The sequence below is a fragment of the Pithys albifrons genome, chromosome Z (genome assembly GCF_047495875.1).
Source record: "Pithys albifrons albifrons isolate INPA30051 chromosome Z, PitAlb_v1, whole genome shotgun sequence".
NCBI lineage: Eukaryota > Metazoa > Chordata > Aves > Passeriformes > Thamnophilidae > Pithys > Pithys albifrons.
The window spans coordinates 36550607-36566862 of NC_092497.1; the positions used below are offsets into that span (position 1 = coordinate 36550607).

Sequence of the window (16256 nt, forward strand, 5' to 3'; positions counted from 1 at the left end):
AGACATTCTCCCTTGTCCTGTCCTGTAAATAGTCTCTCTCCATCCTTCCTGTAGGTTCCTTTCAGGCACGGGAAGGCTGTAAGTAGGTCACCCCAAAGTCTTCTTTTTTCCAGGCTGAACAATCGCATTTCTCCTAGTCTTTCTTTTCTTTCTCTATGTTCATCTTGGTGACCCAATCCTTTCAATTTACAACAGTTCATACACAAAAGCAAAGGCAGGGAGCTAGTTCAAGCAAATTTTGCAAAGTTGTCACACAAATTTAACCTAGGGTTTGAGGGCTGATGATGCTGTGAGAACTTAGGACACTTTACAATTAATAGGAGTTGCTGCTGTCTTCAGAGAGTTTACTATCCACAGACTTAATCCTAAAGTGACATTCAGCACATAAAGAGCTATATAGCGCTCTTTCCTTTCACAGGACAAGGTTCTCAGAAATACATTGCTGTGCAACTCCTTTTAGGTTGTGGTTCACACTGACAGTAGTAGCATTATTAAAGCATGTGTCTTGCATTCAAAAAACATGCTTGTTCTTCCCTCATTGGTACAGCACACAAGGAATGAGTTAAACATAAACATCTAATTAGTTGTTCAAAAATACTTGTTCATACAAAAGAAGTTAAAAAAATGTTTACATATCTATGTATTTCGATGTAGATATATCCTGTTAATTCCACTGTAGGTTAAGCATTTGCTGGGTTTTAAAGCTTTGCTTCCTGTTGTGTAGTGCAACTAGACTTTTTCTTTTCATATAGTACCACCAGTAAGAATTTTTCCCCTGAACAGTTTTTATGTTCATTCTTAAGTTGCATTTAATTTGATCTGTGAAAGAAATGGCAACTCTCAGTAAAAGACTGAATTTGTATCAGGTAAATAAAAGATACATTTTGCACAGCAGCTGCCCAGTCAAAAATGTGGTTTTCTGCATTTCTTGCCACCTTATGACATACAGTCATGCACAGTTTCATAACATTTGTGACTTCAAACATGACAAAATATAGCAAGCCTGTCACCAAGACATGTAGCTTTGGCAATGCCAGTAAGGAATGATACAGATACAGAGCATCTCTGCAATTGAGTTTGCCCACTAGTTTATGGCAAACTGGATTCAAGAACATTTCAATGAAAAAAGTTCCTCCTTTATTTTTATCTCTTCTCACCTGTGTTCTGAACATTGACATTTCCTGCCACCTTTGAAATCTCAGCCTCAAGTGTAAATGCTTGAACATGACTGTGGCCCAACAGCAGCAGACCAGTCCAGGGCATTGTCAAGGCTGGGCATAGTAAAGGGGCAGAGCAGAAAACCCAGAGGGCTGAACTGGGGGCTGGAGAAGAGACAGAAGAGCAGTGTGGTTGCTCGTCAGTGTGGGACACTACTATAAGTTAAATCTTACTCCACATCTTAGTCTAAATCTTTACATACTACTTTTGCAGAAGTCTTTCTTAGTGTGAAAAGCATTACTAACGTCAGAGAATTATCAGGGACTTCAGTCTTAGCTTCCATTTCAGTAAGAACAGGCATGCTCATGGCAAACTCTTTGAAGCCATCATATTTCAAGAGCTGACTGAGAAGCTGAATTACTAAAAAAGTACTTTTCTTCCTACAGATCAGAGATTGACTTTTAAAGAATTCACAACTCTGTTATCAGTCAGGGAAAAAAAAAAAGAAAATATTGTCACATATTGAAAAAAAGTCTTCAACAGTCTGTTCCATCTGAGTGACAGTGAGAATTTACTTCTTAATTTAAGTACTCTACTTTAGTGTACTTTGTAGGCTTTAGAATTCCTTTGTTTTCAAGCTACTTCACAAACAACTTTCTACATTAAAAGAGTGAATCACATGAAGAATTTTAAAAATTGTCCTATGTTAACTTCAAAGCCAGGAAGACAATAAACTAAGCATAGCCTTCATTTATTTTATGTTACACATATTCATGCACTATTAACAACACTTACCAAAGCTTCATGTAGATTTGCTATGATTAGGACTTAGAAGTCATAGATCTCAATTCGTAAGTAAAAGCCTCAAAAGAATATGGCAAATCTCTGATGAAGTTAAGAATACACAAAATTCACTCCCACATACGTAACAAGGAAAAAGTATGTGCAGCTCTGTAACATTCCACCCTAGCCAAGGCAATCATTTTACTGAGCTCTTAACTGTGAGTGGGAGGGGGAAGCAGAATACAGCTTGCGTTTTCCTTCAGAAATATTACTCTCTATTTAAAAATGTGTATATCTATCTATGTATGTGTGTGTGTGTGTGTATCATGATCATCATGGCTAGGGGCTTCAGGAATGAAGATTTGGGAAGGGTGTGCCCTTCGAGCCTGCAGAGTGGATTTTTTAGGTGAGGCACAGCGTGCACAGAATTGGCCCCACGCTTTAACTCCTGAGGTTCATCTGCCATGGTCGAGCAAGTTTGGACGGTGACAATGAAGTCCTCAGGACTAGAACCTACAGACCCCGGTATTGCCAGGAGATCTCCCATCCAAGTACTAACCAGGCCTGACCCTGATTATCTTCTGAGATCTGACGGGATTGGGTGTCGGGGTGTCATTTACCTGCCAATCACTATGAGTATCAGGCAATATAAACCCTGAAATTAGCTTAGTTGATTAAAGCACAGTGCTAATAATGCCAATATTCTGGATTTGATCCCCATAGGGGCCATTCACTTATGAGTTCAACTTGATGGTCCTTGTGGGTCCCTTTCACCTCAGAATATTCTGTAATTATGTGAAAAGTAATTACTGAAATGTGATTTAAGTGATGGAAGTGACACTTGGTGGGAATTAAAGGGACTTGAAATTGTATGTGCTGTATGTTTAAAAGAAAAAGAGCTTGCTTGAAAAATGCACTCAGAGAAAAAGAAGCCTTACTTTCTCTGAAGCCTGCATGGCAGAGCAAGATCTGTTCTTTTCTCTGTAGGTCTCTAAGTAAAAACTAAGGAACAAAATATTAAAGCAGAGGCGTATGAAGATCAGATGACTTGGATTTTTCTTTTCTAAAAACTAGCAGAGACTCTCTAACAAGCTTTCTAAACAAAGATAATAGAATTTTAAAAACAAAAATTATTCACAGAATTGGTGGGCAATACTAAGTATGAAAGGACAAAACAAAACAAAAAAACAAATACAAGCCAATACAATGAGAATTTTTACCAAATCCTGAACACTTCACTGATGTCATAAACCATATGAAATACAGAAAATATAAGCAAACATGAACAGAAACACAACAGACACTAAGAATGGTTACAAAAGCATAGCATAAAACTGAACAAGTACTGCAAGAACCATCACACTGATCTGTAATCCAGAGAAAGAACTAGTAATAAATAAAATTAGCAATAATGAGAACCTTAAAGACTGTATTTCACAGTTGACCTTCTCAATGAAACAATGCGGCAACACCAACAGCATCAATGTACGAATCAGCTCCTAAATTAGAATACAGACCACCTCAAAAAGTTCTATGCTTAATTAAAATGCAGTATTCTTTCCTTATGCAAAAAACCAACCCCCCCCCCAATAACTAAACCCACCAACCAACCAAACAAACAAAAAAAAACCCCAAAAGTCTGCAGAAAGTCCATTGAAAAGAACAACAAGAGGAATAAAGGTCTACACAGAGAAACTGAATAAACTGAGGTGCTAAGTTTTAGGTAAAAGAAAGCCAAAGGGAACCTAGTTAATAGTCTTCAAAACCACGGGAGGAAGAAAATAACTAATTCTCCATGTCCAGAGAGAAAAGAAATAATAACTGCAGCAATAAAAAAGCAAACTAAACAGGAACAGTACCTCTTAGGCTTTATAATGGTAATAAGTTAAGTTCACATATTAAAACAGATCCACAGAGAATTCTGCAGACTCCTCTATGTGGTATTAATACCAGGCTTACTTGCAGCTGATCTCACTTTTGCAGGAGAGTAACTATGGCATCTTGATTATCTTTTTATCCCTACTTCTCCAACTATGCTGCTACACAGAGCAGGACTTGATGTATATATACATCAAAGACGCATGGTAGCTGTTTGATGGTACTAAACTGAGTGGGGAAGTGACCACTTTGAAAAAGAGTGTCATCTTGCAGTAAAACATGGACAGGCTGGAAGAGTGGTCTAACAAGAACCTTATGAAGTTCAAGAAAAACAAGTGTAAGGTCTTGCACTTAGGGAATCATAATCCATGAGTGCAGTACGGGCTGGGATCTATCCAGCAGGGGAGCAGCTCTGTGGAATGGGACCTGGAGGTCCTGGTGGACAACAAGCTCAGTCTGAGTGAACTGTCCTGCTGTGGGAGGAAAGCCAGTGGGATCCTGGGCTGTATCAACAAGGACACCAACAGGAGAGATGGAGAAGTCATTATCTCACTCTACTCAGCACTTGTCAGGCTACACCTGGAATACAGTGTTCAGTTTTGGTCCCAGCTATACTAAAAAGATGTGGACAGGCATCCTGAGAAGGGACACAAAGAAGCAGGAAGCCTGTCAGATGGAAAAAGGGTGAGAGAACTGGGTTTGTTCTGCCTTGAGCAAGAAGGCCTAGGGGAGACCTAATGACTGTGTTCCAGTATTTAAAGGGTGGATATAAAAAAGATGAAGGTTCCCTTTTTACAAGGAGTCACACAGAAAAGATTAAGGATAATAGGTACAAGTTACACCTGGAGAGATTCCAGCTGGACAAAAGAGAAAAAATGAAAATAATCAGACATTGGAATAATCTCCCCTGGGAGTGGTGGATTCCTCAGTGTTGGACACTTAAGATTTAGCTGAACAAGGTGCTGAGTCATTTTGTCTAGACTGCTTTTGTCAAGAAAGACTGGACCAGATGATCCTTGAGATCCCCTTCCACTCTAGTATTCTATCATTCTATAGTACATATGCATGAATATCAATGGCCAGTGTTGGTCCTGATCTTATTCTTAAACTACAACGATTTCAAGTAATTTAAGGAATATGCCTTATACACACTACACCGAAGATATATCCTCTGTACAGACATCATGATATTTCCCGTATTTTCATTATCAGTTTGCAGACTCTAGAAAATGCTGAAATTCTCAAGAGAAAACATTTTGTATCATTTACAAATGATGTAGCAATCCACTTCAATCCAGCTTAGATTTTATTGCAAGAATGAAAAATAAGATTTGTCTGAAGACAACCACTTTCTATAAATACAGCACTACAAAATTTCTCATCTGTTAGCCACCTTTCCGTGACCAACAGCTAATGTAAAGCTCAAGAAGATGATAGAATTTAAAAGATATGCTGTAAGGTGCAACTACTGACTTAAATTCTTAAGAGAAATACTTAAAATACTTGCTTCTTACACTAACCACTGCTCAGCTTTAGTTTTGGAATGCAGCAGGCACTGCACACCTTTATAACCCTTGTAGTCTGACAACAATCGCTGCTGCAGCAGAACTATTCAGATGTTTCATTCATGCCTCAATTATAGCCAACGATTTTTTCATAGCAGATTTATACATTCTCATGATCGTACTTATGACAAGGAACATTTAATTTTTTCAGGGACCCATATTCCTGAGATCTGTAATTTAAACACTATTTTATCTCATAATCCCGTTTTTGTATCAAAACATTTTTACTACAGATCTACACTTGGTTGCTCTCAAACTAAGTGGTTTTAATTCAACAGGGATGTATTAAACTTTGCCAGTGTGGAAGGCAAATATTAAAATTTTAAAAATTTGACACTGCCACTTAGTAGCAAATACTAATGTTAAAGAACAGATCCCAACTTATTATCTGTGGAAAACTACCAGGTTAATGGGAACTTCTCAGGTTTTGTGATCACTTTTACTATTTCATCTTAGTCATAAGGAGGTTCCTTTGCCTCTCTCAATACTGCCGTTCCTGGGAGACTGTAGGAATGCTGATTGCCGTAATTCCCATAACATAGCAATTCCCATCAGATAAGAAAATTAATAAGAACACAGGCAACAATCCTCTGTCATTTCCACTTTCAGAAAGAGGCCCTTAAGATCATGACTGAAGCATAAGGGATACCCAGGAGGAGTACCTCTTTTTTATCTACCATTTTATCATTCTACTTTTTTGTGATAAATGTTTTAAATGATAAATGACATTTAGTCTCTAATAAGTTCTTGAATGTTTTTCTTCACTGTTAAATTAAACAAGTCAGTTGTATAAACGAATCATCCTTGGTCGAAAGAGCAAATAACAACAAAATTAGTAAGGTTTTGAAACTTGTACTTTTATAAATAAATGTTTTAACATTTACTGGGAAAAAAGGTCATAATTACAGTTTATTAAATAATCCTTTTTATTCTATGAAAACATTTATATAAAAATACTTTGCCAGCAAAAACTCTACTGAGTTCCCCAGTAAAAAAACATCATTACTACTGCCTCCAAATAACATTAGATTTTACAGCATAAACATGGAAATAAAACAGAGGTGAGTTTGTACTGGTACCCTAGGGCTTGACATTACTGTCACAAGTGGAGCTGGCCTGCAATATTTAATAAACTACAATAAAAAGGAATAACAAGTAATAATGCGTTGTTGTTATTGTGTCTTCTCTTATTGCAATTTCAATTTACTTCTCCTTTCTCACATACGATGCTTAAGGCACGTAAGCTAGTAATAAAAGGAAAACTACTTCCTGTCTGTACTAACAAAGTAATAGTAAATTTTTTTTCTAGAAAAGTGATTTTCAACCAACTGCAACATATGCAAACTTGATTCTTCTAAACAGTATGTCCACAGTCATATTTGCTAACACTAGCAGATTAGTTTTGGAAATTAATGCAATGGCAAGCAAAAGTCAAGACCTGTTAAGGAACAAAAAGCAGAGCTATTATCTTGGCAAGTTTTTGCTTTGTTAGTTGGGCTCAGTACCAATGCCTTCTAATGTTTAATGTCTTTCTCAATGAAAAGCAAACATCTTCTCACTCCTCTGCCATAAAAAATCAGTAAAACTTAAAAAAATGATGCAACAACAGATTCTTCTACACTAAAACAGAAGTCTCCACATTGTACCGAAGGTCCTTTTTTTGCTTTACACTCCATTCAGTAACCTCTTCCTACCTACTGCTCATACAACATAAAGCTTAGCAAAACCACTTTGTGGCTTATCTAGCATGGGAAAAATAATTAAGAAAATCAATATACCATTTTCTTTCAAAAAATAATAATTCTTTCTACAAAAGAACATAATCAATCATCAGCTTCATTGAGCAAGTAACTAGAGATACTTAGCAGTGCTTGGCAATACCTAGAGAAGCTGTAATCATATGCTAAATCACTTCTTGTCGATGTATCAAATACACCCAGTCTAATCCTCTCTCAAGCAGCATGCAGGACTTGTACAGAAAGGCATCCAGAGAAACTGCAGTAATTCTAACCTAGTTTTAGAGACCTTTTATCAGTCTTAGATTACTTTTTTTGTAAAATAAACTAGCCACTCATTAACATTTCTAAACATCTTAAACTTTAACTCCAATAACAAGATTTCTTTCCCCTTTAGTTCTGTAAAACATCAATTAAACCTGTTTTCTGTAATATCTGTATTGGTTTATTTGTAACTTACTTGCTGTAATTTAGGATGTTACAACATGTACTTTAAAAAGACAGTACTTCCAAGTGTTTGTTTTGAAGAGAAGTGGAACAGAATTGAAATAGAAGCCAGGAAACTGATGAAGAATTCTTAAATGTCACCACCAGTAACAAAAATAATCTTTCACTCCATCTAGTAGAGAAAAAATTCTCCAAACACGCCCTAAGCCCAAGTGAAACAGGAGGAGGAGAAGGAATTGCTAAACTTACAGTCCAAGTAGGAAATAGTCATATTATGCCTTAATTCCAGCTCAAGGTATAACAAAAACACAAAGCAGAGAATTGTACACAGAAGAGACTTCAGAACAAAACTTCTAAGTACAGCCAAAATACCCAAGCAAATTAGAAACTGAAGCCCAGGAAATAAAGTAGTTGTAAAAAAGATTTGAAATAGCAGCAGCAATTATTATATCTAGAAATGCTACATTACTTTAACATAAATGACATCCATTACTGTTTCTCTCAAAAAGTTGCATGTTGTTCTTCAAGCAAGTAATGCACCTGTTTCTTATCTGCAATGGACTAATATAAATAATTTCCCTATTAACATAAAGTACTCACAGCAAATTATTTCCAAGAGAAACAAAGAGAATAAAATACTAACACCAAGCAACCAGTGTGAAGATAGAAAAAAACCAATTCAGTGCAAATTTTAGCACTAATTCAAGAAAAAAAATCAGTGCAAATTTTGGCACTAATTCAAGAAGCTCTTGCTGAAATAAGCCCAGGGGCATCATCTTGCCATGGCAAATTCAGACCTCCAAATTGTTCTCACACAGCCACTGGTCACTACATTCCCTTGTACACTTCTTTCCCTGCACGAAGTGTTTGAAAACAGAAAGCCGATAATATCAAACCTTTCTCTTTTACCACTGTGAAGCACGATCTTTAAGAATAGAAACACTTTTAGAAGGACCACAGAATAACAGGATCATAGAATTGGTTGCATTTGAGAGGACCTCAAAGACAATCAAGTCCAACTGGACAGTCCACCACTAAACCACATCCCCCAAGCTCCACACATAGTGAGGCAGAGGAAAAGCATGAGGAGAAAGGCAAAGCAGAGAGGAATTGCTATGATCTGACTGTAAAGCTGAAGGCTGTAGTATTGAAAGAAAAAATAGCCAGAGAGAATGTTATCCAATAGTATACTGAGGAATCTGAAATTTGATATGGTAAAGCACAGTTTCAGATGTAAAATAACACATGTTCAGTTAGACAGGGGTAATTACTGTTGTCCACAGAACCAACAGAAGCTGTGACAGGCTCATGATCTCTGCTGTCATCTGGTCATTGTTGATTAAGGAGAAAAAAATGTACAAATTTAGTTTAATAACATAATGACACTGATGTATGCACAAAAAAAACTTAGAAGAAAGCTACCTGACAAAATAGACTTAAATTATTTGGTGTCAAGACTCATTTAGTTGATACAGTAAGAATTTCTTTGTGAACAAGCACTAGGATGCATCATACCTACTGTATATAATTACCATAAAACAATTTATAAAATCAACAGAAATAGGTTGCATTTTATTACTTCAAAAGTGAAGTTACAAATTTTTTTTCAAGAGCTCTAGCTTATTTCTGACCTAAACTACTGAATTATAGCAGGGCTCACAAGTATACTGAGATATCATAGACTCCCAGGATATTTTGAGTTGGAAAGGACCCATCGGACCATCAAGTCCAACTCCTGTGCAGGACACCCCAAGAATCACACCATGTGCCTGAGAAGCCTTGTCCAAATGCTTCTTGAACTCAGACAGGCTTGGTGCTGTGACCACTTCTTGGGGAGTCTCTTCCAGTGCTCAACCACCATTTGGGTGAAAAACTTTCTCCCGATATCCAGCCTAGATCTCCTCTAACTCAGCTTCATGCCATTTTCAAGTCTGTTACTAGTCACAAGAGTGAAGAGATTGGTAGCTTTCCCTATGCCTCCCCTTATGAGGATGCTGAAGACCATGATGAGGTCTCCCCTAGTCTCATCTTCTCCAGGCTGAACACACCAAGTGACCTCAACTTCTCCTCATATGGCTTCCCCTCAAAGCCCTTCACCATCTTCTTTGCCCTCCCTTGGACACTCTACCAGCTTAATGTCTTTTTTGTATTGTGACACCAAAAACCACACACAGTACTCAAGGCGAGGCCGCAGACTGGGACAATCAGAGTCACAGAATATTCTGAGTCGGAAGGGACCCACAAGGATCACTGAGTTCAACCCTTAGGTAAATGACTTTCAACTCCCTTGACTGACTGGCGATGCTTTGGCTGGTGCCCCCCAGCACACAGTTGGCCCTCCTGGCTGTCAGGACACTGCTGACTCATATTCAAGTTGCCCTTGATCAGGACCCCCAGGTTCTTTACCAGAGCACTGCCTTCCACCATCTCATTCTCAAGTCTATGCACACAACCAGCTCTGCCCTCACCCACGTGCAGAATCCAGTACTTTGTGTAGCTTGGTTCCACACAGCAGTGCAGATTAGAGTACATAATTTTATCAAAACATCCAGAATTACCAAAACGTGAATATTTGCAAGGAGGGAAGGTTTGAGAATAATTACCTATTCAGAAAAATAAAATTAAAAAGGCAAAACCACTCCTCCCAAAGTGTCATAAAGTATAAAATGAAACTCAAAAGCAATAGTAACAAGGTTGTTTATAAAACTATGATATAATAATACAAATTTTTGACATGTTAGTAGTTGTCATCTCTCTTCAGTATGCGCTAAAAATTCCTGTTGAATGGAACAGTATTATTATTCAAAACTGGTTGCCTAAAAAATTTTATTAGTAGACTAGAAAGAACACAATTCCAATAAATTATATTTTATATACAAATATGAGACTATGCCTAAACATTTCCATAGTCAATAGCAAACCTACTGTTCAAATATACTGCAATTGTTACATATGATCCTATGAACAATGCTAGGAGAAGACATTAGCACACTTTTATCCCTCCCCTGCTGCATTCCACTTTTTTGAAGTTTCATCTCTTTATAGAAAGAATCTAAAAAGATATCCTTCAATTGTAAATGCTTCTGCAATTGCAGTTCCAGAAAACCACACTGAACAGTGTCTATCCAGCTATACAAATTACACCTTAACTCTGTATACAGAAAAGAATAATTACCCAGAAAAACGGAGACAACAAATACCCTAGCTACCCCGCTTCCTTCCCCAAACCTTTGTATTAACCACCCCTGCTCACGTGTATTAACAATAACATTCCATTTTCAGTGAAGGAAGGAAAGAAAAAGGCAAGTATTAACAAGTCACAAAAGTGCTGTTTTTGCAACATCACCATTCTGTAAGTATGTGCTGGTTCTGGCTGGGGTAGCATTAATTTCCTTCCCAGTGGCTGCTATGGGGCTGTGTTTTGGATTTGTGCTGAACATAGGTTTGATAACACAGAGATGTTCTTGTTATTGCTGGGCAGAGCTTACACAGAGCAAAGGCCTTTTTATGCTTTTTGTACTGCAAGGAAGTTGGGAGGTTGGGAGGAGACGCTGCTGGGACAGGTGACCCAAACTGACCAAAGGGATATTCCAGACTATATGATACCATGCTCAGTATATAAAATGGGGAGAAGGAGGAAGAGAGAGACATTTTGAGTAACGGTGTTTGTCTTCCCAAATCATCATCAGATGTAATGGTGCCCTGCTCCCCTGCAGAGGCTGAACACCTGCCTGCCTGTGGGAACCAGTGAATTAATTCTTTCTTTTTCTTTGCTTGTGTGCATGGCCTTTCCTTTCCCTATTAAACTGCCTTTATCTCAACTGATGAGTTTTCTGGCTCTCACCCTTTCGATCCTCTCCCGCATCCCACTGATCCGGGAGCGAGTGAGCTGCTATGTGGGGCTTGGCGGCTGGCTGGGGTGAAACAACAACAAAAAATATCAAAATGTTCAGGTTTAGCTTAATCATTTTAGGACACCAAGGATTAATCCCAGTATCTGATACTAATAATGTAATCAATACAAAAAAAAAAAATCAGTCTTTTGAGTACTTTGGGGAAAAAAACCCGATAACCAACACAACTGGTCTTTTAATTCAGAAATGCCATCTCACAAGCCAAGTCACCATGCAAACACTGCATATTTTCAGTAGAATTAAATTGATAGATTGCAGAAAGAATGAACACGACAAGGAAAAACTACATATTAGCTCTTAAAAAATTACTTTCTTCTCATCTTTACCATTTCTTTGTCTATTATATGTTGAAGATATCAACTTCTGGAAAGACTTCCAAGAGTTGATTCTTTAGCTTTTCTGCAATATAGCTCAATCAAGAATAAGGTAAATTTAATCTATATAATTTGTGTATCAGTTTTCAGCCACAAGAAAATATGTACCAAGAAGGAACTGAGCAGAGGAAATGATTAAAAAAAAAAAAGATAAAAAAGGGCTTTATATTTAGCCTTTTACCCAAACATGTTAAAAAAAAAGCCACTAATATTTTCAGTCTTACTTTCATAAACATCACAAGGTCTAAATGCTAAACTTTGATTCAAATCATGATTCTGAAGGATGCAATTCTGTGAGGACCTCTTCATAAAGTCCCTCTGCATTCCTTATACATTTTGGATGCTGATTACAAAGCATAGGCAAAATAACCAAGATATACTTGGATAACAAACTTCCCTTCCTCTTCAAGAGAAGAGCACTGAAGACTAAAGTGCTGTCCAGTTGAGATGAAACTTCCAGATGAAAGCAACCTCCTCTGACAGCTACAGATTCACAACCATCAGTTTGCCAATTGGAATGCCACTGCTGCAGCTGCTGTGAGGGAGACTTTAAACAAAATCAGCTCCTGTGTATGGCTTAGTTTCCACTCAAATCCATAATGATAATTATGCTCACAAAGCTGGCTCAAAGTGTTCTAAGCTTTCAGAGGTGCTGCCAAGAGAGGCTGGATTCTGTGATAATACAAATATGTCCACTACCATCCTATGTGGGCAATTTACAAAAGTATGGGCAATGATCAAGGCATCATTTTCCCAGGTCTGCTGCATGGTAGGGCTCTTGCATATATGCAAAGAATGAATGTGTGCACCACATTATCCCCAGATCAGCACAAGCAGAGATTTTGAGTTATACAGGTTTATTCCCTTCCAAACCACACACTTCTGGTGAAAACAGCAAAGGACATAAACAGTATCAGATGATGTCAAAAACATAGCAAAGGTACGGCCTTAATGTGCTCAAAACAATGATACTCCTAAAACGTTATCAGCAAGCATTCACTAACAATTTATTGCTTCAAAGTAACATAGACAGAAGTCATGCTCCAACAGGGGACAAGGTTGATTAAGCCATTTGTACAGCAGCTACCAAATTACTTACCGACAGCATGGCTTTCAAGAAATTCAGAAAACAAACTTAAGTCCTGTTTAGTTTAACATGTCATAAAACATAAGCTGAACCACTGCAATTTGCGAGACTTTAAAAGTCCCACTAGTAGAGATTTTCACCCTCAAAGAGCATGGACCAGTACAGCCCTTCCCATTTACAGTAAACACTGAGATGCTTCTACCCATCTGCAGATGCCTGTTCTTTTGTTGTTACAAAAAAGGCATATTGATTAAAACATTGATAGAACACACTTATAAGCTAAGAAAAAAATGTAAAAGTAACACATTACAAAGCTGGAAAATAATAATAATCTCCTCTTCTCATTTGTCCTCTTCCCAAGAAGGTGAGCACAAACTCAATGACTGAGCACTTCCAATTTCTGCAGTCTCACATCCACAGTACAAAGTAGGTATAATGCAGATGCTTAAAGTGGAGCCATGACAACCACTGAATTAGTCCTAGCCCTGCATCTGGGTGAGACAGATCACCAAAATTCAAATTACCCAAGGAAAAGTTTTGTTTCTTTTACCACCTTCAGTATGTTTTATGGCAAAAAATACCTAACAGGAACTACATAATTATGAATCTATTTAAACAATTTTTAGGCGTTCCACAAGTGGTTTTGGCCTAAAAAGCACCCTTTAGGTTAAAGAAATATCCCTGAATTCAAACTTGGAAAAGCTTTAACACTGTAATCACCACTTCTAAAAAAAAATTGAAGGAGATTTACTAGAAGCAGACTGTATAGACAGTCCTGATTTCACCCTGTGCATATCAGTTTGAAAAGCTGCTTCATTTCCACATTTAACAGGAACACAGTATAATTTCCCTGTAGTCTGGAACTTTAGATAATTATTACAGTCATTATCATAGAAAATTAAAAGAACAGCAATGTATTTCTAATGTTTTCTAAATAATAAACAAGCAGCACAAACATGTGGAAGTGTCATTCTGAATTACCTTCCAATATTTTTGTTCACTGAATCCCACAGAAAGTTTTCTCCAAGGATTAAACTCAATTTTACTTCAGTGACACCAAAGGGTTAGTCAGAGAAACCAAATAAAAGAAAAACCCAAACAAAATAGCAAGAAAAACCTAGTACCAGGTGAGAACAGAAAGGCAAACAGGTAAGAGTTTGAGAGTAACAACCTGAAACTTTCAAGAACACAAAACTGAGACAGTAAATACTACAACCTAGCAGAAGATTATCAGATGTTTCTGACTACCTTTGGAAATCAGAAGGTTGTATCAAAAGTAAACATGCACACTTGAAATAAAAATTAAGAACACTCTTGGCTGTTAATAAAGACACTGAAAAAAGCCTCTATAGTTTACACAGAAACAGAAATTGCACAGGCAATCCTGCTCACCTGTCTTCACTAAAACGTCGACCAACCAAAATTTTACATTTGTCTGGAGGGAGACAAGCTGCTAGCAAAGGTACCGTCCTTAACACTCGACTTTCCTGTTAAAAAAAAAAGGAAGTTACTTTTGAATAAAATCAAGAAAGGCTTCTATGGATTGTTTAAGTTTCCATTTTCCATCAAATTCTTTTGACTACAGATACAGAAAAAAACCTTAACACATAGCAGAAAAAAAATCTAGAAGAAAAAGAAATCTTGATGCTTCAAATTGTATTGTTTTGATGGAGAGTATTGAACTTAGTCTTAACTAACCTATGGTCATCAGCTTACATTTTAACTAGCCTGGCAGTATCAGAAATAGTAACAAAATTTAACAGAAAAATAAAGATACAGCAAAAAAACCAGCATTAGCATTAATGTAACAGTTTGGGAAGCTAATGTCTCTATATCACAAAATGAGCAGAGGACTTAATTCCCACAAACAGATGCTAAAAATAAAGGCACTGGATGTATCAGGCCAGGCAGTGTGAAATGCAAACAAATCCACTCTGTTGTCACTTCATTTCACAGTAACCAGGATAACGACACGTACACTGCCACCAATCCTCCAACTCATGCCATTCAGGTTGTGTTGACCAGGTCTTTGCCTATATGTTTGTGCCACAGATGAGGAAGGTGACCACCATGCCTGAGTGAGGAGCAGGGGCTCTTCAGATCTCAAAGCACATTAAAGAGAGCTGTGTGGAAGCAAGACTTCAGAAAGCGGAGAAAGAGAGAAGTAATAACAGCTGAAGCAAAGCTATCCACTCCTCAAACAGAGCAATTTATTTCTGTGCTTTATTTAACACAGCTGGGAACAAACTTCTCATCTAGACAAGAATTAGAGCAAACTGAACTTCAGTTTGTGGGATGTTAGTTTTTTTCTTTTCCCATCAAGGAAGTAGAAGCATAGTTTTATCTTGCATTTAATGAAGACAGCAAGCCAACATAAAAATTGAATGAGAGTTTCAGTTACTTTATTTATCATAAGATGAACTGAGGAAAGTTATTAGCTGAATTTAGCAGGAGGCAAGACATTAGATGTCAGGTGAGGAATATGAAAGCCCTAAAACCAGTATAAGAAATGAGTTCTTACAATATTTTCAACCTGAAAGTCTCATGATTCAGACAATGAAAATTCAAACATCAGTCCCTAAATTATGGTCCTAATTAATGAAAACCCAGGAGGGTTTTGGTCTGCCTTTTGATTTAAGAGCCGTATCTCAGCAACACAGTATTTGTGAAGATGTGAGGCTCTGATTAACTTCCTCTGGACAGATGTTACTTTCCACCAGTATCAATGTGCAGCTGCCCACACTCTCACATTGTCTTGCTACCAAAATGCTGCTAAAATAGTTTTGTGAAAACTTTTATTACTGTTGCCTAAAATGTTTATTAATTTTGCTTTTTCTGATCCTTATCTACTGATCCTCTATAAATAAAACATCATGGAGTTGAAGGAATAAGTTGTCCTGCTACATAGGATATTTCTCATGACAGCAGCAGTATAATGTCTTCTAGGGACAAATAAAGACCAAAGTACCTTGGGAGAAAAGTGCCAGCAAAGAGACAAATATCCTTTAAACTGTCATCAATTTCTTCTACCTCAGAAAAGCAGAAGAAGCCATTGACAGTGATACAGTGTAATTTGTCTTTATTTCATCATAATTAAATAACATTCAATTCACTAGTGAGAAGTCTCTCTTCTTCATAAGAATGTAAAATATGTCAATAAAGGAACTGGAAGAAAATCAATTATTTGTCTCTGGTAAGTAAAACCAAAAGAGCTGTCATCAGTCAGGAGAAGTTATTCAATTGTTCCCTCCAATGTCCTATAATAGCTTCAGAATTACCTTTCATATCAAATAAATACATTCTCTTACTTACAC

The 16256-nt window shown here is 37.2% G+C and overlaps 1 protein-coding gene across 1 annotated transcript in view; it reads right to left on the reverse strand.

Annotated features, from left to right (window-relative positions):
- DTWD2 (DTW domain containing 2) overlaps positions 1–16256 on the reverse strand; it is an 83088-nt gene that overhangs the window by 39326 nt on the left and 27506 nt on the right. The window contains exon 3 of the mRNA XM_071580339.1: positions 14335–14429. Within this exon, the coding sequence (XP_071436440.1) occupies positions 14335–14429 (95 nt within the window). The remainder of the gene's footprint in view (positions 1–14334; positions 14430–16256) is intronic.